This window comes from Gracilinanus agilis, chromosome 1, assembly GCF_016433145.1.
Source record: "Gracilinanus agilis isolate LMUSP501 chromosome 1, AgileGrace, whole genome shotgun sequence".
NCBI lineage: Eukaryota > Metazoa > Chordata > Mammalia > Didelphimorphia > Didelphidae > Gracilinanus > Gracilinanus agilis.
The window spans coordinates 200,177,056-200,199,908 of NC_058130.1; the positions used below are offsets into that span (position 1 = coordinate 200,177,056).

Sequence of the window (22,853 nt, forward strand, 5' to 3'; positions counted from 1 at the left end):
GATTTGAACATGGGGTCTTCCTAACTCCTGTTCTCTATCCATTTAAAAGTTCTGGCTTTTCTCCTAAGAAAAATAAAAGAGTATTACCTCTTTTTAGTTATAAAAGAGGCTACTGGCAATGCTGGGGTGGAGAAAAATACTAAATACTCTTTTAGGAATTTTGTTCTTTCTTTCCAAATGTGTGTGTTTAGCTTCTATTATTATCACAAAGTTATTAGAGTCTTAGAATTCATAGGCAACATTACAATATTTCTCAGGGTCCTCTTTCAAAACTCTTTAGAAAAAATCATTAAAATATTTTTAAATGATCAAAGAAAATAGACAGAAGACCAAAAGGAATCACAGACAAACAAGATAGCTTTGAAAGCACGTATGAAATCTATTGTATACTTAAAAAGAAAGCTTTTCTTAATAGAAATGTGCAATTATACATTTGACGCTGTTTGTTCTACTATGTGAATTGAAACTTATTTTATTTGGTGCTTAAGTTCAAAATAAAAAAAATATTTTAAAATACATCTCTTTAGAGATGGAAATTCTACTAAGGGTTTTTTTTTTCAGAAATGATTTTAAAAAAGAAAAGATTTCAGTTCTCAGAACACCCTCTTACATCCTGGATCCCCCTTGTATAGGTTATCCAAGGCAATATACTAGGCAGAGAGTAAAAGGATACAATAAAGTTTTATTACTATTTAGAAGTCAGAGAAAATATTGGTAACCCATGGTACTATGGGGAAAGCCCAGGCTCTAGAATCAGAAGATTTGATTCCAAATCCTGTCTTATTACCTTATTACCTACCTTATTACCTCTATGAACTACATATTTGGGAAGGATACTAGGGAATTCTGACTTAGTAGATAAGTACCAAGGAATTGCCTGAGGCAGAGAAACCAAATGACTTTACAAAGTGTAAGCTACACAAATAAGCATATAGGATATGGATTCAAACCCAAGTCTTCCTGAGTCTAAGACCAGCACCCAAGCTTCTATGTCATGTTGCCTCTGTATTGCTATATCTCCATGTATTTAACCTAAACATTCATAATCACTACAGTCAAATATATTCAATAAATCTGGCACATGAAAAATCATAAGGGAAATGGATTTTTGAGTATTCAAAGAATTTATGTGATATAGATTTTTTTTAAAAAAATAGGATTTTCCAGTACTTGGAGATATGTTTCCTTAATCAGACACACAAATTATAGTTCATTTCCTTAAGATGTATGAAAGTAGTAAGTCTCCCCTCTTCCCTAAGCCCAGTCCCTTTTGTAAACAAATCTAATCCTTCTCTAATAAAACAGTGAGAGTATGAACAGCTAAACATCTCTCTCTCTCTCTCTCTCTCTCTCTCTCTCTCTCTCTCTCTCTCTCTCTCTCTCCCCATTTCCTCTCCCTTTCCCTCTCTCCCACCATTGCTTTTCTCTCAGTCACACACACATACCACCTACCTTCTTAGTTTAATTACAAATAACATCATCTGAGGGGTATAGTGAATTGGAATCAAAAATTCCCAAGTTTGAATCTTGCCTAAGATATTTAGCTATGTTACTTTCTCTGTGCCTTGATTTCTTCATCAGTAAAATGAGAACATTGGACCAAATTAACTCTAAGGTCCCTTCAAGTTCTAAATCTATAGTATTATAGTCTCTAAGAAGTGAGAAGAGAGTTATAACAAGGACAAGATAATTGAGGTTTTGATTTAAAATATTGAGATCTGAGGAGGGTTGGAATCACTTCTTCCCGAGTTGTTCTTCCAGCCTCCCTGAGCAGGTGAAGATTGACTCCTGAGGATATTGCCCCTCTCCTTTTGCCTACTTGCTTCCCAAAGCTTTACTTTACCTACTGCCACTTCCTCATTTCTTCTACTCATAGGTTATGGGGAGGAGGGAAGGAAGAGAAGTTCTTTGTTAGCCATGCCAAGGAGGATGGGGCCAGACTCTCTGGGAAATAGGCCTTTGCCTCTCCCAGTACAATTATGCCTTTTGAAAAAGAACTATATCCGTAATATGACCCCATACTACCTCTGTCTCCCTAGCTGAATTTACCCTAGTTGTCAGAATTCCTTATAAAAGTTTTATAGGATATCAGTGAAAAATATTAAATAAAAATATTAAATGTTCTGAATCTCTGTTTCATCCTTCAGATGTGTCTATAAACATATCTGAAATTTTCTTATTGCTTGAAAAGCTACATTAAATATAATCTTAGAAATAAACCCAAATCACAGGTCTATAGATTTCTTTTTCCCTTGATATCAATTATTATTGGGGTTATTTGACGGGTGTAGTTCTCCACTGAAAATAATCTCCTTTCCGTTTGTTTCCTTCCCTATTATGTATTAAGACTATATGCTATGGCTAATGGGTACAAAAATGTCATAAATAAAAGACGTCTCATTGTAAATAAAATAAGCCTTCCCAAAGACATAGAACTGTACCTTGGAGCCCAGAGTTTTATACAAAACTTTTCTGTTCTTGAATAAAACTCATTTACCTGCCAAAAATGATCAACTGGGTCTTTCTATTACACCTCACTTTCTGCCTATGGACAAACCAATAATACAAAGTTTTCTGGGCAGTAAAAATCCATTTGCTGGTTACCCAATCAACAAGTGCAGGTTTGGGGAATTGACAATTATAAAAAGACAATAAAAAGTCAACCTATAAAGGAATGCCCTGAAGAAGACCTTAATGTAATTTTGCCACTAACTAGTGGAGATCCTTACACACATGTGAAAAATTCATCATTCAAGGTCTGTTTTGCTAAGGTAGGATACACTTATATTTTCTTTTAATTTTTTAAAAGAACCATATAATAAGGCTTCTTAAATCCAGGGGTCAGTTTTCTGCCCATTCACAAGCTAATATCATTCTCCATGTTGAGTGAGAATGGATAGAGGATTTAGCAGAACGTTAGTCCTAAACAGAAAGCCCCAATCCATTGTTTTTAGTCCTTCTGCCATTTTGATTTTGCTTTTTGAATTGCTTGTGACTCTCTGCTTCCCCCATCTTTTTTTTTTTTTGGTACAATGATTTTTGCCTTGTCTTTTCCCAGTCCGTTTCTGACCTGGAGAGATGTGCAGCATGTTATTGTAAGGACTTCCCGTGCAGGACATTTGAGCGCTAATGACTGGAAAACCAATGCTGCTGGTTTTAAGGGTGAGAATTTCTTTCATATTCACTGTCACAGGCAAAATATATTTTTAAATTTTTTCCAGTTTTAAAGGGGAAACAGGAAGTTTAAATTTAAATTAAACTTAAAACTTTTCCAATTTTAAAGCAAGAAATAGAGCCCCTCAAAAGGCGCTTTTAATTTAGTGTTGACACATAGAGTTCTTGATCTTTCAGTAAGCATGAGATAAATTCCCTTTAATTCCTTCTTGCAGATCAACTTTTTTAATAATAAAAAAATTAAATAATGTCTAGCCTGCAAGAATTCCCTCTGAGTAGTGTTCTTTATCATTATTTGAATGATTTTTGGAAGAGTATTTGGAGCACATTTATAAACTTGCTTTCTCTGATGAATATTTTCAGTCAACATGCTCTGAATAAATTGCCTTATCAATTAACCCCTACTTCATTATAGACTTCTTCAGACTATGCTGGCTGTTTTCCCAAAAATTTTGCTTTCACCTGGCATAAAACTTCCCTTAAGAAATAAAAAAAAAAATCATTCACCAAAAGATACCTTGTATATTAGGGACAGAGTAGAACAGGGTCTTCATAAAATCCCTTTGAAATTTTTTATTTTTGATAATTTCAATTATAAGTATAATTTTTTTAAATCTTGTAATAATTTGATAACCAATCCATCTCATCATTCATTGTAATATTTCTGTTTGTCATGGGATCTTAAATAAGTATATTCTGCATATGTTTTTCTAATGTAATTGGCCTGTTATTTAATACATTTGTTTTTAAATATTTTCCATAGGTTCTTAAGTCACACCTATAGCCTCATTTATTTAAGCTTTAAATTGCATAACAATGATTAGAAAGTCTTACATGTGTCTAGGGGTTGCTCATATATTTCTGTACATAAAGAGAATGGTATAGAAGAAATAGCACTGGATTAGGAACTATGATACTAGGATTTCAGTGTTGGCTCGGCTGCTAACTAGGTGTATGACCTTTGACAATTAAATGTACTTTTCTGGATCTTAGCATCCTTAGTGAGATAGTTAGACTCCATGATTTCTAAAGTTACTTCTAGGACTAGAATTCTATATTCTTTATCACATATTTTTATGCATATGCACACACATACATCCGTATGCTTTCAGGACCTCATTATGTGAATTATATCCGAATTTTCTAAATATACCTGTAGAAAATACACTTGAAATATGGATTATGGATAGATTAAGAGTATAGTCAGGCCATAGCAAATAATGAGTTCTTTGAAATAGTCACATTATTTGAATTTCCATGGCATATTTCCATTGGACTGGAACCAATGACTGTATTTTTCATAATTATAACTTCAAATAGTACAAATTTGAATATATGTGACCACTGTATGGGATTCATTGTTCACCCTAATCAGGATGTGGCTGTAAATCAAAACTTTAGAGACATGTAGGCATGAATGCAATAAAAAACATAATTTTTTGATTGACTCTGCATTTGTTAAATATTCCAATTTAGGGATTTAAAACACTTTTCTAGGAAAGACACAACAGTCTTTGTCTTTGATCATTAGACAATGCCACTCCCCACTTTACTAGACTGACTACACTGTGCTGCAGTGCAGACTACAATTAGTATTTTTAAAATTGTATTTCTGTGACTAACTCCATATGCTACCAACTTCTATGTAAATTGAGGAGTTCTGTAAAGATTAGGATGAATAAAAGTTGTCCCTAAACATAACCTTACCTGTGAAAGCAGACTTTATGGGGGAAAGAAGCTAAACTAAACACATCAACCTCTGTGGAGCTTAGAATCAACTTTAACCCAAATAAAGGCCCCAATTTTAGTTATTTTTTGGCAGCTTGGCTAGAGCAAATGTTTCCAATAAAAAATGAAGCTCTCTTTAAACCTCTGTTGGTTTTGGATACGGGAAAAGCACAAGATTTAGATTAAATCACAATATCCAAACCTGAGCTTAAAGAGGGTGGGGGACGGTAGGGTTGTGTACCATTTCTGGAAAGAATGAAACTACATTTTACTATTGCACGTGGTGATATTTAGCATAATATTTCACTCGTCTCCTTGACTGCTGCCAAGAGTAACAATTAAAGCGCACATTTTCATAGATGAATTACTCTGAACAGGCTTGGTTCTCCGTGGAATTGTATTGTAATTTTGTTGATGGCAAAAACCATATTTCATCTAAGCCATGCTCATAATATACAAAAAAGTGGGAAAAGGAGGGACTCTCTTTTTGTCTATTCCCAAACTCACAATTGTTTCCCCAATTCACCTCCACCTTTAAGGAAAAGAAACCAAAGAACTGGAAACTAATAGCCTCTCTTCCAAAAATACAGGGAAACAAGGGACAGGAGGAAAGGAAGTGGAGTAGTGGCTAGACTTCTTTTGAAAGATGAACCAGGAAGGGTGAAAGACTTGGAAGATGAAAGACCCTTGTTCAACAAAGATACAGCAGGAATCAGTAGACTTTCTCAAGGTCTTGCTGAACTAGGGTGCCGCTGCCTCCCCTCATTCTTTTGAGACTTTTTAACATGTAGGAAAGAGATTTTCCCATAAACAAGGACATTGGCCCACATATGTTTTCACTTCCCTCTCTCCCAACTGTCCATCTCCATCCGACTACACTCTTCCCTCCCTGTCTCCTCCATCAACCTCCCTGAACACCCTGTACTAATAGCACTGAATACATGAAATGCAATCAAAACAATTTGAGACAACCTATGTTTTTCCATCATTTTGTAATGCTTAGATCCTGCTTGTTTAAGACTGCTATTCACGACTTTATAATCATATCAGCAATGCTCATTAAGTCTTTGGCAGTTAGATGAACAATTTATAGTCTCTGTGTCATTAGTTTCTCATCCATCAGCTCAAAATAGTTCCCTGAATTGTAAAAAGAAAAAAAAAGTATTTTCCTCCAACCATTTAGACCAGAAGTTGTGATTTTTGTTGGTGGGTAAAAAAGTGGTAGACTTAGCATCCTTTGATGCTGCTAATAATTGCAAAAACCCTAAAGAACATTCAGTCTAGCCAAGTCCTGCCTATTACATTTCAAATAACTTCCCCTTCATTTTATTTCCTTGTCACAGAATCCCAACATAAATTTAGAGCAAGAAGATAGATAGATGGATAGATAGATAGTCAGACAGACAGACATAAATAGGTAGATAGGTAGGGAGGTAGAGGTAGGCAGATGGATGAATGGATGTAGCCATTAAGTAAATGCACTGTTAAAAGAACTTGAATTTTTACACTGACATGATTCAATGGGGAATGGGTTGATTTGGAGTCAGATGACCTGAATTCTTCTGACTCTGGCACATATATAATAGAATGATAACATGAGCTTAGAACTAGAAAAAATAGAAATAAACTGAGACAGAGATATCTTCTATCTTAGACATTGCAACCATCACGTATATGAATTAAGAAAATGACCTTTGATACTGTTGTGATGCAGTAAAGTGCTGGATTTGGATTTAAAAGTTCGTATTTTGCTTCTTCCAGTTAATACCAATATGATTTTGGGCAAATCACTTATCCCCATTGGGTCCTCAATTTCCTTATCAGTAAAATGAAGGGGCTAAACTATCTGATCTCTAAGTTCCCTTCTAATTCTAACTCTCTGATTCTTTGATTATATAGAGGTACAGAGGGCCACAGATAAAATGAATGAATGAATGAATGAATGAATGAATGAATGAATGAATGAATGAATGAAGAACGGATCTTAAAACTAGGAGACCTGAATCAAGAGCTGCTTCTCACTTGTACTGGCTGTGTGACTCTTGGCAAGTTGCTTAACTTGTCACTGATATAGGCAATTCTCTAAGATTATAAATTGCAGAGTTCCAAATACCAATAAAATTACAGGTTGAGTCCAAGAGTGTGCTGGACAGCTCACTGGCTCATCCAACTTTCAATATTCCCTGCAACACCACAGAAACCTACAATCTTACAAATCAGAGCTTGATTTATTGTTTTGTTGATTGTTTCTACTGGAGAAGGTGTGAATAATTCAAATTAAACTTAAAGGGATGTGTTTGTGTGTGTGTGTGTGTGTGCGCATACTTCTGTGTTGCCTGTCTCCCAGTTGTTATGTATTAACCAGTACACCCTTGTATTGCTCTAAAAGTATGGCTTGAGCTCATCAGGACTTCAATGGAAGTCTCAGATAATGAAATTATTGCCAGACTAGAGTTCTAGTGACTACGGCCTAATGATGAGGAGGAAAAGGAAGTGATCATTATAATTACTGTAATGGACATAGCACATTAAAGTTTACAGAGTGCTCTTCAGCCATTATCTCATTTGAACCCCACAATATCCCTGTTCTAATCTCTATGCAGATAGATAGATAGATAGATAGATAGACAGACAGATACGTAGACGGATGGATGGATGGTTAGATGGATGGACAGACAGACAGACAGACAGATAGATAGATGAGAGAGAGAGATTAGATAGATATGAATATAGATCTGGAAATAGTTAGAGATGTATAGATATATAATTTATGGATATATATGGAGATTATATATATATTATATACATATAATTCTCTATATATTCTCTTCCTCTATACATGTATAATCCTATTATATTTACACACATGGATCATATATATGGATAAATATATATATATGTATATTTGCAGGTACATAGAATACACACATATACATACATTCATTATGCCACACTGCCCTCTCTCCCAATCTACACACATTGCTCCCTGATAGTCAAATAACATCTTTCAGATAAAATCATCAGATAACAAAGTTCATAATCTAGTCTCCATACTCCATAATCCATACAGTACAAATTGACCCAACTTACCTGAGTCAAGAAAGCTTGATACATAAGATGGTTTTCCCTTTTCTCAGTCGTTACAGGCTCTATTAGGCCATCTATTAAGGAATACAAAGTGTTCATTCATCCAAGGAGGTTACTACTGAAAAAAAAATGCAGTTGTTTGCTGATTGGTCTGTGTGATGAGAGAAAGTGGCCACATGGTCATCACTTCAATGTATTCTCTAGAGGGTGGGGCTGCCCCAGGTTTTCCCACTGCAGGTCTATGGAGAATAGAACTGGGAGTCCTCTCTATCACCATTCCAATTGTTCAAGTCACTCACCAATTCTTGTTATGGGTCAGGTCAGTGAACAGTCTGGTTACCTGTGTTATCATCAGTATGGGAAACTCCCTCTAAAGAAAAATAAAATAGAAGGATGAGAGTGTTGTGCAGGGTACTAAGAGGTTAAGTGTCTTGCCTGTGATCACAGAGCTAATATGTGTCAGATGCATGACTTGAGCTCAAGCCTTCCCAGTACCAAGTCCAGCCCTCTCTTCTTTATGTCCTTCTCAAGCTGACAATTAAAGAAGGCCAAACAAAGTGACATTTCGTTGATTTATGTTTTAAAAACTTTGGTTTAAATAATTTTATTTAACCGCATAAGTGGATAGAATGAATTTAATAAGGAGAATCATAACATTAAAAAAACACAAATTCAAATAAAGAGAGAAACCATCCAATGGGGTTTCCATTTTTTCTAGTTTTATTTTCTGTCCAGACCTTTTTTCCTACAATGAAATTCTAGCTACCAGAGAATATGGGAAGTTCTTGTGTAATCTATAACTCTGGAGAATCATTTGGAACACTAAAGGTTAAATGGCTTGCCCAAAATCACATAGCCAGAGACAGGACTTGACTCCAGAGTCTCTTAAGTCTAAGTTTCCCTCTTTACCCACCATGCAATGTTGCCTCTCCAAATATGGACTCATTTTCCAAACAAACAATACACAAATAGAGACAAACAGTGTTTTCTCACCTTTTAGGGGAATAAGAATTTCTCGTTTTTACATAGCCCTTATTCATTCATTTATTCATTTGTTTATTTGTTTGTTTCTTACAAAAGTCTGTTCCATTATTAGTTTGTTCATTTTATATCTTTCTGTTGAGAGGCAACCTGGCTTACTAGATGATGCACTGGTATCTTAGAGCCAAGAAGTTCTGAATTCAAATCCTGCCTCTGTCATGGATGAGTTGTGTGACCTTAAATACCCTATCAAGTTTGAGTTGCAATTTCATTCATTTATGCTTCACATTCACTGTCTAGAACAGGGATCTGCGACCTTTTTGGCTGTGCGAGTCATAAACGTCACATTCTTTAAAATGTAATTTCGTGAGAGCCGTACAGTGCTCACAGTGCGCGCTCCTGTAACAGCGCACTGAAAAAAAATTGACTTTATGGCTCCTGTAGAAAGAGCCATATCTGGCCCTCAAAAGAGCCAGATAGGGCTGAAGATCCCAACATTGCCGACCCCTGGTCTAGGATAATCAGAAGACTCCTTGTTCTCCATTACAATTTCTAAATTCTTAATCCATTTATATCTCCCAGCAACCTCTTCTCCCTTCAGGTTCATCCAATCCCAATTTAATACCTGATCCAGATTCTTTTTGCCTCCTTTTCATGAAGTCCACAGCCTAACCGTACTGCACTCATTAATTTTCCTCCACAGGAATCTCCATTTCCTAACCCCATGCCTTTGTGCTGACCTTTACTTTGTACCTCAAGTATATTTTACAATGACTGGCATGTAGTGATTATTGATTCATTCATTGACAGCCTTTCAATGCTCCAGGTAGCCACCCAAGACCACAAATTGCAGAGAAGGCATAACCTAAATCCATAAAAATAATGCCCTGGCCACAGGCTTGCTCTGATAATGAAGTTACAGGTCTAGTTCCATCCTAACCCCATAATGATGTATATAATAGATGAATTATATTTATGATATTAAATATTTTGAACATTATATTATTTAAAATGAGAGACTCATTTTTAAGCTCATGTCCCTGTCAGAAGCATAGTGATACAATAGTGAAGGGGAGGAGCATATCTTTCAGAGACCAGAAAGGAAAAAAAATATAATTAATGACATTTTGCCTTTTGAAGACTAAATTCCAAATTCTATTGTTACGTCATTGACCCATGTTTGAAATTCCAACAAGTAACTTTACTATTAATACATTTAATATGATTTCTTTTCTTCCTTCACTCTTTAATCTCCATCTCTATACATATATTTTTTACCCTAATACAACCCTAAATACATTCAAATCCATGGGAGAGGATCACCCCAATTTTTGGAATGACAAATTAAGGCATCTCTACCTGATGACTCTTGTAAAATAATGCAAATTGTAAAATTTACCTGATTTACCTGATGACTCTTGTAAAATAAGGTAGGGTGAGAGGGTGGATTTTGTTACTTATGCAATTTAGTTTATCTGATTTGGCTATGGCAAATAGGTGGCCAAGTGAACAAAGTGCTAGATGAGAATCAGTAAGATCAAATCCTGATTCAGACACTCACTAGCTCTGTGCCTTATGGAAAGTCTGTCTGCTGAAGTCTCTTCTGTCAGATGGAGATAATTCCCTTAGGATTACTGTGAGGATAAAAAGAGATAATGTGCTTAAAACACTTTGTAAACCATTGAGCACTATATAAATATTGGTTACTATCATTATTATTAACTATTATTGATGGTTAACATCTAAGAGCTCAATTTGTATTCAAATTCTTTTCCCTAAGAAGGTCTCAAATTATTTGCTAAGCTAAGAAAGACATAGAATTAATCCTTCTCTCACTACTAGAAAGAAATAAAGCTTAACCATCCCAGTAGTATCAGAAGGCAAACAAGAAAAAGTAGCCACCCCTTAGCACAGAGCCTCAAACATCATTTTGCACATGACTGGCATTTAATAAAACTTTGACAAATTAAATATAACAGAATGTGATTTGGGAAGTGCATTTTGGCTAGTGGTGTCAAAGAAGTTCAACCTTCTAAGGCCATTAATTCAGGCTTTTGTTACCAATTCAATGGATGACTGTCATTTCTAGAGATAAGTGCTGAGATATTCTTTGAAGGTTTGCTAGTTTGAATTTCTTTAATGGAGGGGAAACTGCAAAGTCCTTGGAGCCCTAACTAGCAAATTTTCTACTGGGAGAAAGTAGTCTGAAATAAATCCTCCAATCCTGCTGGAGAAAATGTCTCAGTTGCATTCAAGGTAAAAAGGGATTGGCCCAAGGAATAACTCACCTAGAATGTCTTATTTTAAGTAGTTGCAACATTTTAATACTTAGTTACTAAGCTCAGTTATTTATATGGTGCCGAGGGACCAGTATTGTCAGTTCTCTCTAAACCTGGGGGACCGACTGAGGCTAAACCCTAAACACGTTGCCATAGATAGGGTTCCGATAGTCCCACTGGGGTACATGGATATTTGTTCTTCCCATTTCAGTCATGTCCTACTCTTCCTGACTCCATTTGCAGGTTTTCTTGTTACATACAGTGGAGGGATTTGCCATTTCCTTTTCCAGCTCATCTTACAGATGAGGAAACTGAGGCAAACAGGGTAAAGTGATTTGATGCCCAGGGTCACCTAGCTAGTAAATATCTGAGCCCCTATTTGAACCCAGGAAGATAGCTTCCTTACTCTAAGCATGGTACTCTATCCACTGCACCACCTTGATGCCCAGTGTGGGGAAATGGAGGCCAAATTGCTGAGTTACTTTTCTCTTCACCCTTATCTTTAATCTGGGTATGAACTCATAATGAACTGACAGTATGAAATGAAGAAAACCAGCACTCTCAATCTAAAAAGAAAATATTCATATTTGGGTTCTGTCACTGTATGCAGTTAAACGGTATTAATTAAGGAACAGGAATAGCCATCAGATAATAAATTAGGACCTTCTGTCATCTTTACTAGGCGAAAGAATGAAAAAAATGTCATTGAAAATCAAAAATGACAACTAAGTGTGAACAAGTTTACCACGCCTTCCATTTCACTGCCCTCCTAGACTATGTAAGTCTCTTTTTTGCTACCAGCATGTTGCTGTAACTCCCCCTGGCTCTTTCTTTGAAGACCACTAAATTGCTAGATATTTTTATTTTCTAACTGATTTCCGTGACTGGGGAAAATCATTGACAGTCTAACAGGACCCCTTCGTCTTTCAGGCCTTAACTTTTAACAACCTTTATTACTCTTAATTGCCATCATTTGATTTCAACTGGTAGGACTGATCATTTTAAGACGTGCCAATATATTTTTAATACCTGCCTGACTTGCTTTCAATTTGTAACACTTATTAAAAATAATTAGAAGTGCTGAGATCATTAAGCATGCCACATGTTGAATTGAATCTGAAAGTGTTTGAATGCATTCCATTTTTAACAGGAGCTTATGAAATGATTTCTAATGCATTGACATTTGAATGGGCACAGTTCTTTGTTCTTCCTTTATTTCCTTGTACAAATGATGTTCTCCCTATGACTCCTAGAGTGCAGATGAGATGATTTGTCCACTTGCCTTACCACAGGTTGTACCTATGGAGTGCAGTGATGATTAAAGATTCATAGAACATTTCACCTAGCACAGCATGTTGATGAAGAGAGGTTAAAATGAACTATTCTACGAACTAGAGAAGAATGGAATTGGAACCAATTTACCCACACTTGAAGCCTTAGTCCTACTTACAGAAAAGGCTGTTTATTTCTTTTGTTGTTGTTCAGTTGTATCTGATTCTTCATGACCCTTTGGACCATACTGTCCACAGGGTTTACTTGGCACAGATACTGGAGTGGTTCACCATTTCCTTCTCCAGTGGATTAAGCAAAGAGAGGTTAAGTAACTTGCTAATAAATATCTGAGGCCAGATTTGAAATTGAGTATTTCTGACTCTAGATACAGCACCCTATCCACTGACCCATTTTGATGCCTGATTTCCTTTCTTATAAGTTACTTGCTCTGAGGGAGAAAGATGTATTTACTCTCCACAGTATAACAGGATCTCTAGACAATCTTTTCATTATTTAGATCAGAGTTGTTTTTACCTGTGCAAGTTACAACTCATCCCTTTTGTGTGATTCTTGTCAGTGATTCACTTTATTAGAAAATCTTCCCACAGATCTAGAATCCTTCTGAATCTTTCTGTATTTCTTGGATACATGGACTTTCATTATATTATTGGCTTATCTCCTTTTATTATTTTACATGCCTTTGGTGATTTTTCTTTTGCTAATTCTAATGCTCCAATCATCATTGGTACCCTATTGTATCCTATGTAAGACACCTTGTGTCTTTCCATTGCCTTCGGATCATCTAAAATCATTACTCTTCTGAGACCATGATGTTCTATATTTTGTGACCATGTCACATTGTTAGGAAAATACTGACATCAAAAATATGGGTTTTGTTGTCTAAGAGAAGCTTGAAGCAATCTGAGAAGTTGTCTAACTATTATCTAACCTGGTAACTTCTCTTTTATTCATTTCTAGACCCAGGTTATTATTAAAGCCATATGTTCAAATCGCACCTTGATACAAGCTGTATGACTGAATAAGCCACTTAACCTCACTGTGACTCAGTTTCTTCATCTTTAAAAAATGGGTTGGGGGACAGCTGGGTGGCTCAGTGTATTGAGAGCCAGGCCTAGAGATGGGAGGTCCTAGGTTCAAATCTGGCCTCAGATACTTCCTATCTGTGTGCCCCTGGGCAAGTCACTTGATCCCCATAGCCTAGCCCTTACCACTCTTCTGCCTTGGAGCCAATACACAGTATTGACTCCAAGATGGAAGGTAAGGATTTACTTTAAAAAAAATGGGTTGGAGTCAATTGCCTCTAAGATCCTTTTCAGCTTTAAATCTCTTATTCCAGACACTGATAGATTAACTGACAACGAACTGCTCATCCAACAAGCAGGCCTTCACAAGCAGTTCTCCACTGCATCCTGCATTTTAATAGCTACACATTTCACCAAAAGTCATAAGGAATACAAGATTATACTCTGTTATTTATACATCATAAAATGATATTTGCCTTCATGGAACTAAATACAGACTTAAAGGCTTTCTCTGTTAACAGAGGTATCTTCTATGCTACATTAAGAAATCCTGTATAATTGTTTAAATTTCCAATTCCACATAATTTTTATATAATCATAGCTATTTAATAAATAAATAAAGCTTAAATCAATTTGGCATTTAGGATGCTTGGAAACCAACATCTTTCCTTGCTCCAAAGAGTATTGAGAGTTGGATATCACACATGAAAGAGTTTTTCAATTAAATGATATTTTCTTGTACTATCATTTACTTAAAAATCCAATAAAACACACACACATAATATATTACATGGAAAAATCTACCCATAACAATATCTCTAACTCTGATCTTTTTTCCCTTATCTGCCATCCAATCTTTGCCCTCCCGCTGTTATGGACAGCTGGCCCCCAGGATGGTCAACATATGTTGAAACACATAGAAGCTTAGAAATGTCCCTTTGACACAAGAGCTACAGCTTTCTTCATTTCACTCAGTTGTAGAGTGAGGGCAGCTTTTCCCCACTAACATACAGATGTGGCTCAAAGTACCTGTGGTTTCGTGTTTAATGCCTATCCTCTAAATAAAACAGAAATGTTAGCACATGCTTTTTAAAATTATCTATGTATGAAATGCAATTAGTTAATATATACAGTTATGTCTTGAGTGGTTTAGTGGTCTTACCACAGCCTTAGTAGACTGGTCTTTGGCCTGCCACTCAAATTTTCTGTGGCCTTCGGGAAAACCAACGAACCATTCTGTCTGTAGCTTGCAAAATGTGGGTCACACCAATTATATTACGATCCATTATAATACAATTATGATACAGAAATACGATCAATTTTATATGCAAAGTGCTTTATAGATGAGAACTACACATTAAGACAGTCTTAAAACCACATTCACAAATCTGATCAGTCCACCATTCCTACAGTGAATAGTATCGCAGCTGACTGCAGAGAGAATGTGCCTCTCCACATGCCAGGAAATGGCCTAAACTTTGGGGAAAATAGGGCCAAGTGACATTTTTTTATGGAATAAGTGTACAGAAACTCTTTTCTAGTTGAGAGTGCTATTTGTTGGATTTTCAATGGCATAGTGAATGGCTAGAGAGCCAACATCAAAGTCAGAAAGATCTGAGTTCAGACTTGCCTCTGACATGTCCTGACTATATATAAGTTGTAGAGAAGGTGCAGAACTCCAATGTTAAAGAGAAATTCCTCACTCAAGAGTTCATTATAATAATGCAAATGTTCTTAATCTTATTTTATGTGTGTCATGGACCCATTTGGTAGTCTAGTGAAACCCACAGACTCTTTCCTAGAACGATGCTTTTAAAGGCACAAAATCACATACATGGAATTGTAAAGACAACCAAGTATGTTGAAATACTTTGTATATATTGAACATATTAAATATATATATATATATATGTATATAATATAACATTGAAAGCATCAAAATGTTTTCTAAAAGCAAGCATATACACCCCTGGTTAACAAGCCTTAGTAATGTCATCACAGGTCTGGTCCCTTATCCCTATCTTAAAATTGAATACAAGAGCTGAATATTTCATCAAGACTTTTGCAATTCTATTCCATTTTCATACTCATGCACTCAGTACATGCCTTATACATAGTAGGCATTTATAAAATGTTTTCTATATTGAATATCAATTTAACTCTGCTACATAACTATTGTTACAACTGAGTCTTTGCCTGTTTGTTTGCCCATAATTTGTGCCTGGTGGTTATCTAGGCAGCCTTAAATTCATGTTTTAAGTTGGTTTGAATTTAACCTACTAAATTAATTTTAATAATTATTTGAAGGGCTATTAATCAGACCTAAGTTTAATATACTAGTGTTTTCTTTTTTTAGTTATTGAAGCATGGTCAGTATAGGAAATATAATGATAAAAGTAATGACTGGCTTCTTAGCAAGTATATCTCGATTTATATATCCAAATAGATGCTGTCTCCTTCAAAGCCATGCCTTTGGGAAGTTGTACACTGATATCAAAGAAGCTATCATTTCTCAAGGAATTCTTTTGAATTGCCTTGAGGGTCTGTAAGATGTCCACTGGAATCTTTTCAGTGGTAACAAATCTTGGTCCTCTGAAGCTGACTTTGATTTTTTTTTTTTACAAATAGTCAAATTTCATGTGGATCAAGTTTATATGATATTTTTTAGTATTGGAAAACAACATGGGTTCAAACTAATGAGACCAGTTTTCTTGTCTTGTTCTTTAACTGACTATAAAGTGATTTCTAAACAGAACTCCTATAAATGTTCTGAATCCATGTGCAGCGTCAGTGGAGTGAGTGTAAAAACTTATAAGAGGATAGTACCCATTTCTGCTTGCTATTGATAATATGTTTCTTAAATAAAATGAAAACTATCTACTTTATAGATATATGTCAACATATGATAAAAAGGTAGAAATAAGATAGGTAAGAACATAAACATTTTTGTTATTGTTCAGATGTTTTCAATTATATGATTCCTCATGCCCATATTTGGGGTTTTCTTGGCAAAGATACTAGAATGCTTTGCCATTCCTTTCTCCAACTCATTTTACAGACAAGGAAACTGAGTCAAACAAGGTTAAATGACTTTCCAAGGATCACACAACTAGTGAGTGTCTGAGGCCAGATTTGAACTCAGAAAGATGAGTCTTAATGACTCCAGACCCAGCACTCTATCCATTGTATCATGTAGCTGTGCAGTACAAAACATAGACAACTATACATGTTGGCATTTGCATCTACATGAGTGGTGTATGTACTCATCTGACTGTGAGGTATGACCATCAAGTAATGAGGCAGATTCCAAAAATCACATGGAACCTATACAGTGTCTATGAATGACAGTTATTCATTAATGTTGAGCAGAACGGGATTTATTTTTTTAACTGTAACTACACATATGTTTATTTTCAGGCTAATTGAAGTGCTTTGTCTTTACTAGAAACTATCAGAACTTCAAAATAATGTTTACTGAGTTCCTCAAGTGAAATATTGTACTGTATCTTGATATATTTCCTATCTATATTCTTTCCTGTTCTGTAGTTAATTCAATTTCCAGTTTTTTAATTATGTTTGGAAAAGAATTATTGCTGTCAATCTAATCTACTAATAATATGGGCCTCACTAATGGACTCTAATCATGATACGTGAAGAAATAGTGCATAAAACAACATGGAAAAAAGTTCAACAGTAAGAGATAGAAAAGGAAGTTCCACTTAAAATAACTACAGACAATATATAATATCTATCGTATGCTTTCCAAAACAAATCCAGCAACTATATGAACACAATTACAAAACACTTTTCAGGCAAAGTTAGACCTAAACAATTGGAAAAATATTAATTGTCCATGGATAGGTCTAGCCAATATAATAAAAATGATGCTTCTACCCTAAATTAATTTACCTGTTTAGTGCCATACCAATCAAATTACCCAAAAGTTATTTCCAAGAATTAGAAAAAATAATAGCAAAATTCATATACAAGAACAAAAGTCAAGAATATCAAGGGAATTAATGAAAAAATATAAAGAAAGGAGGCCTAGCCAAATCAAATTTCAAACTATACTATAAAACATTAATCATCAAAACTATTAAGTACTGACTAAGAAAAAGAGTAGCAGATCAATGGAATAGATTAGGATATCAACACACAGTAGTTAAGGACCATAGTAAATGTTCAATAAACCCAAAGATCCAAGCTATTGGGGAAAGAACTTTTTATTTGGCAAAAACTGCTGAGAAAATTGGAAAATAATGTTACATAGAACAATATCTCACATCATACACTAGGACAAAGTCAAAATGGATATTTAATTTTGAAATAAAGAGGGATATTATAAGCAAATTAGCAGAACATGGAAAAGTTTACCTGTCAGACTTATAGATAAAGGAAGAATTTATAACTAAACAAGACATAGAGAGCATAGTGAAAAATAAATTAGATAATTTTTATTATATCAAATGAAAAAGGTTCTGCACAAACAAAAACAATATAACCAAGATGAGAAGGAAAACAACAACTTGGGGGAAAATTTTATAGCAAGTATCTCTGACAAACCTCATTTCTCAAATATATAAAAAACTGAGTCAAATTTATAAGAATACAAAGCATTCCACAACTGATAAATGGTCAAAGAATATGAACAGAAAGTTCTCAAATGAAGAAATTAAAACTATCTGTAGTAATATAAAAAAATGCTCCAAATCACTATTGATTAGAGAAATGGAAATTAAAACAAGTCTGAGATACCACATCACATTATCAGATTGCCTAATATGACCAAAAAAGAAAATGATAAATGCTGGAGGGAATGGGAGAAAATTGAGACACTATTATTGGTGGAACTGTGAACTAATATTATTATTCTGGAGAGCAATCTGGAACCATGGCTAAAGGACCATAAAATTATGCATACCTTTGACAGAAATACTAATAGTAGGTCTGTATCCCAAAGAGTTCAAAAATAGAGGAGAAAGTCTTACCTACACAAGAATATTTTCAGCAGCTCTCTTTGTAGTGGCAAAAAACTGGAAATTGAGTGAGTCCCCATTAATTGGAGGATGGATGAACAAGTTGTGGTGTATAGTTGTAATGGAGTACTATTGAGCCATAAGAAATGACAAACAGAATGAGTTCAGAAAAACCTGGAAGGACTTATATGAACAAAGTAAAGTAAGCAGAAGTAGGAGGACAGTAAATACAGTAATATAAATATTGTACGATGATCAACTTATCAACAAAACAAGGTCCCAAGATAACCCCAAGGGACTAATAATAAAAAAAATTATATTCAAAGCCAAAAATTATGCCAAAGCCAATGCTAAAGCCAAAAAAGAAACTGTTGGAATCTGATTACAGATCAAAGCATACCATTTTTCTCTTTTTTTTCTTCATGAGTTTTTTAAATTGTATGTGTTATATATGTCTTCTGTCATAGCATATGGAAAATGGAAATATATATTGCATGATAGCATTGGTATAACCTATAAAAAACCATTTGCCACATTGCAGAGGTGGGAGAGAAGGACAAAGAGAGAAGATATGAATTGCAAAATGTCATAAAACAATTATAAAAAATTGTTGCTATATGTAATTGAAAAGTAAGTAAATAAAATTTACAAATACATATGAACTGGGGAAACTAGGGGTTAAAAATATGAATGGCCATGTAGCTAATATTTTATCCATTTCTTTATAGACAAACATAAACATTTACACATAGCTGTTTGACCATAGAGAAGTCATTTAACTCTAATTTCCTAGCCTTTATTGCTCTTCTGCCTTGGAACCAATATTTAGTATTAATTCCAAGAAAGAAGGTAAGGGTATAGAAACAAAACAAAAATGAAGAGAGGGAAAAAGGGAAATCAAATGGAAAGGAACTGAGAAGCCCAATGTCTCTTTTTCTTTTATACTGAAAGCAAGTTAGTCAGAATATAGTGTTTTGCAATGAAGAATCTGATGTTCAAAATGACTCCCAAGCAAAATGATTCTAATTCTAGGATCTTTGGGAACAACTTTAAATTCTGAAAATGCATTTTCAGTATTTATCTCAAAAATTACTTTATTTCATTTTTAATATTTTATTTTCACAGTTACATGTAAAAACAATTCTTAACATACATTTCTTTTTAAATTTTGAGCTCCAATTTCTTTTCCCCCTTCTCTCCCTCCCTCCCTGAGACAACAAGCAATTAGATATAGGTTACACATGTGCAGTCTTTATGTCTTTTTAATTGCTGGCCCTAGCACATGTAATTATCAGTGCTTCTGTATATCAAAATTTAACTGTGCTAATATGGATTTAAACTCTCTTGCAGTAATCATTTTGCATGTGTTTTTAGTTCACAGCTATATATTTCTGACCTTAAAGCCTGTGCCATTTAAGAGTTGTTATCATCTACAAACGTCCTTTCAAAACCTGAAATTTATGTTATTGCAACATGTGATACTCTATATTTTTGCTACCATTTTCCCTCTTTAAAAAAAAGGCAAAACCAGAGATGAAAGATCCCTCTGAAACAACTATTAAAGATACCCAGACAAAAGGATGCCAGTATAAGATTCCTCTTTGTAACATGTCAGAGCAGAAATTGAAGTTTTACTTTGAAAGACCTTTACAAATTTTCTTTGACTTAACTTTCTCTTCTGGATGTTATTGCACCATGTGACCTTGGCGAAACCATCCATCCTCTTATTTTTCATTCTTCCCTTACACTACAGAAGAAGCAATAATATTTGCCATTTGGCCTGGCAAAGGCAGAATGCAAGTTGGTTACTGTCAGCTGGCATGTGCCTTGAGCTGCTCAGAAGGGATGAAGAATCCAGAGCATCACTTGTGTCCCCCGGGCTGCTAGAAGCATATGTTAGGCTGTAGTTTAAATTTGTTACCTGTTTCTTTAGTTTTGTGTTAATATCCTTGCTGCCTTAACATAAAGCTAAATCCAAATTGTCAATACTCCTCTATCAGGGTTACTTTTGTATTGCCAGACAGAGGCTACAGGGCATGCCTCCTTCATGTCCTGTGTGTGCTGGTTTCATCTGGAACTCATTTACCGTCTTTTCACGTTTCACCCTCAGAAATATCTGTAGAAATGGAAGATATGTGTCCAGTTTTGTTATTAGCAAAGGACTCAATCCTGTAAGTCTTAGCAGCCCGGAACACCCACTGAATTCCAGACATATCAGGTTAAAGAGTCAGCCTAAAAAGATGAAAATGACAGCACATGCATGATTCAATTAGCAAACAAATATTTGTTAAATACCTACTGTGGGCCAGACCCTGAAGTAGGGGATGGCGAACAAGGAACAATACCTGCTTACGAGGACCTTACATTCTCACCAAAGAGAGAAGAGTATCCATATGAATCCAGAACAATTATAATGAGATTAAAAACAAAATAAATTTTAAGTAGGTCAACAAATGTAGTTTGAGAGAAGGGACATTAGAATTTAATGGAATTAAGGAATTATTTTACATCATTTAGTCTTCTTTATGGAAAGATGGAAAGGGTAGTGGATACCTTAAGAGTTAGGAATTCCTTTATGAATAATACAAAGTGTGTAATAGTTATCTCATTTTATCCTCACCACTCTGCAAGTAGATATTATTATTATCCCCATTTTACAGTTGAGGAAACTGAAGCAGATAGAGATATAAGTGGCTTGCCCTGGTTCATGTAGTAAATGCCTGGGACCTGACCTCTAGGCCAAACTACAACTCCACTAAGCTTCCAAAACTATAAGTTGCAAAAAAGTTATTCTAGAGATCCACTTAGGAAAAAGAAGACATTTCCGTACCAAGAAATCCTTATAGAATGAAGTCACAGGTCTATATAGAAGTAAAACAAAATAAAACAAACCACAATTCTCCTTTTCTCCCCACCTCTCCAAATTACTTTACTTCTGGAAAGGAAGAGAAACCAGGGAGGCTATATGGCTCAGCAGATAAAGCACTGGGTCTAGACACAGAAAAACTCATCTTCCTGAGTTCAAATCCATCCTCAATCATTACTAGCTGTGTCCCTGGGCAAGTCATTCAAACGGTTATCTCAGTTCTTCATCTGAAAAAGGAGCTGGAGAAGGAAATGGCAAATCACTCCAGTGTCTTTGCCAAGAAAACCCCAAATGGAGTCATGAAGATTCAGACACAACTGAACAACAATATTTATTAAGTGTGAACTGTATGCCAGGTATTATGTAAGGCACTGGAGAGACAAATAGAAAAAATTTTGCCTGGGCCATCACATGGACTTTGTAGGGTAGGAGACTGCCATACTCTTATCAGCAATGGTAATATTGATTTGATGATTATTCCAAGAGCAAGAGGAAAGGGCTATTGGATAGGCAGGGAGAAGTCCATGCTGAGTAGGTCCTGGAGAACTGGAAGATGACCAGATACATGGAAGACAAAAAGTTTGAAAGGTTTTCCTTATAACTTCAATCTGTCCTTGGTTCCATCCTTGAGCCAAAAAGGACATTGATTTTCTTAGAACATATTTCTTTTTCAATGTCCTGATTCCATGTGTTTATCAGGGTCCATCTGAGATTACCGGTATTCCAGGCTGTTTCATCACAACACAAAGGGCTGAATATGGCCAAGCTGTGTTAGATTTTGGCCTTAAAATCTTAAAACACAGTCAGTATTAAAAAAAAATGTAAGGCTTATGAGGTTTAAATAAAAACACATTGTTGCCCTCTCATTCTCTTTGCTCATTGTTTTTTGTCATACAAATTAAAGTGACTGAAGAGTCTTATGTAAAGAGAACACTTTAGATTTATTCAAATAGGACCTGTGGTTGTTGTGGAAATAAAAATAGTTTGTAAACCTTGAAGCTATGCAAGTGTAAATTGTTTTTATAGTCAGTGTGGCCTAGTGTATAAGAACTGGTCTTAGAGCCAGAACACCCTGAGAACCCTGACACATACAAGCACTTAAGCCTCTCAGAGTTCTAGATTGGTGGTATAAAACTCAAATAGAAATGGGAGTCACTAGAAAATTAGTATAGGGAGCTTAGAAAATTAGTATTATCTATTGTATATCATTTTATTTTCTTAAATATTTCCAAATTGCATTTTAATCTGGTTCAGTCTTCCTTAGGAGTGTTGTGGGCTTCAAGCTGCCTGTGTTTGATACTGCTCCTCTGGATAACTCCTTACGGTGCTGGCCTGCATTGGTAGGAGTTTCCTCATCTTGGAATTCCCTATGTCAATGAAATCAGAGGTGTAGTCCCCATCCCCATTATAATTATTACAATAATTATTGCTGTTATTTTGGGAAGAA

General features: G+C 35.2%; 1 protein-coding gene across 1 annotated transcript in view; it reads left to right on the forward strand.

Moving 5' to 3' along the window:
• Nucleotides 1-22,853, forward strand: part of PCSK5 (proprotein convertase subtilisin/kexin type 5) — a 593,358-nt gene that overhangs the window by 313,613 nt on the left and 256,892 nt on the right. The window contains exon 10 of the mRNA XM_044678618.1: nucleotides 3,059-3,162. Coding sequence (XP_044534553.1) covers nucleotides 3,059-3,162 — 104 coding nt within the window. The remainder of the gene's footprint in view (nucleotides 1-3,058; nucleotides 3,163-22,853) is intronic.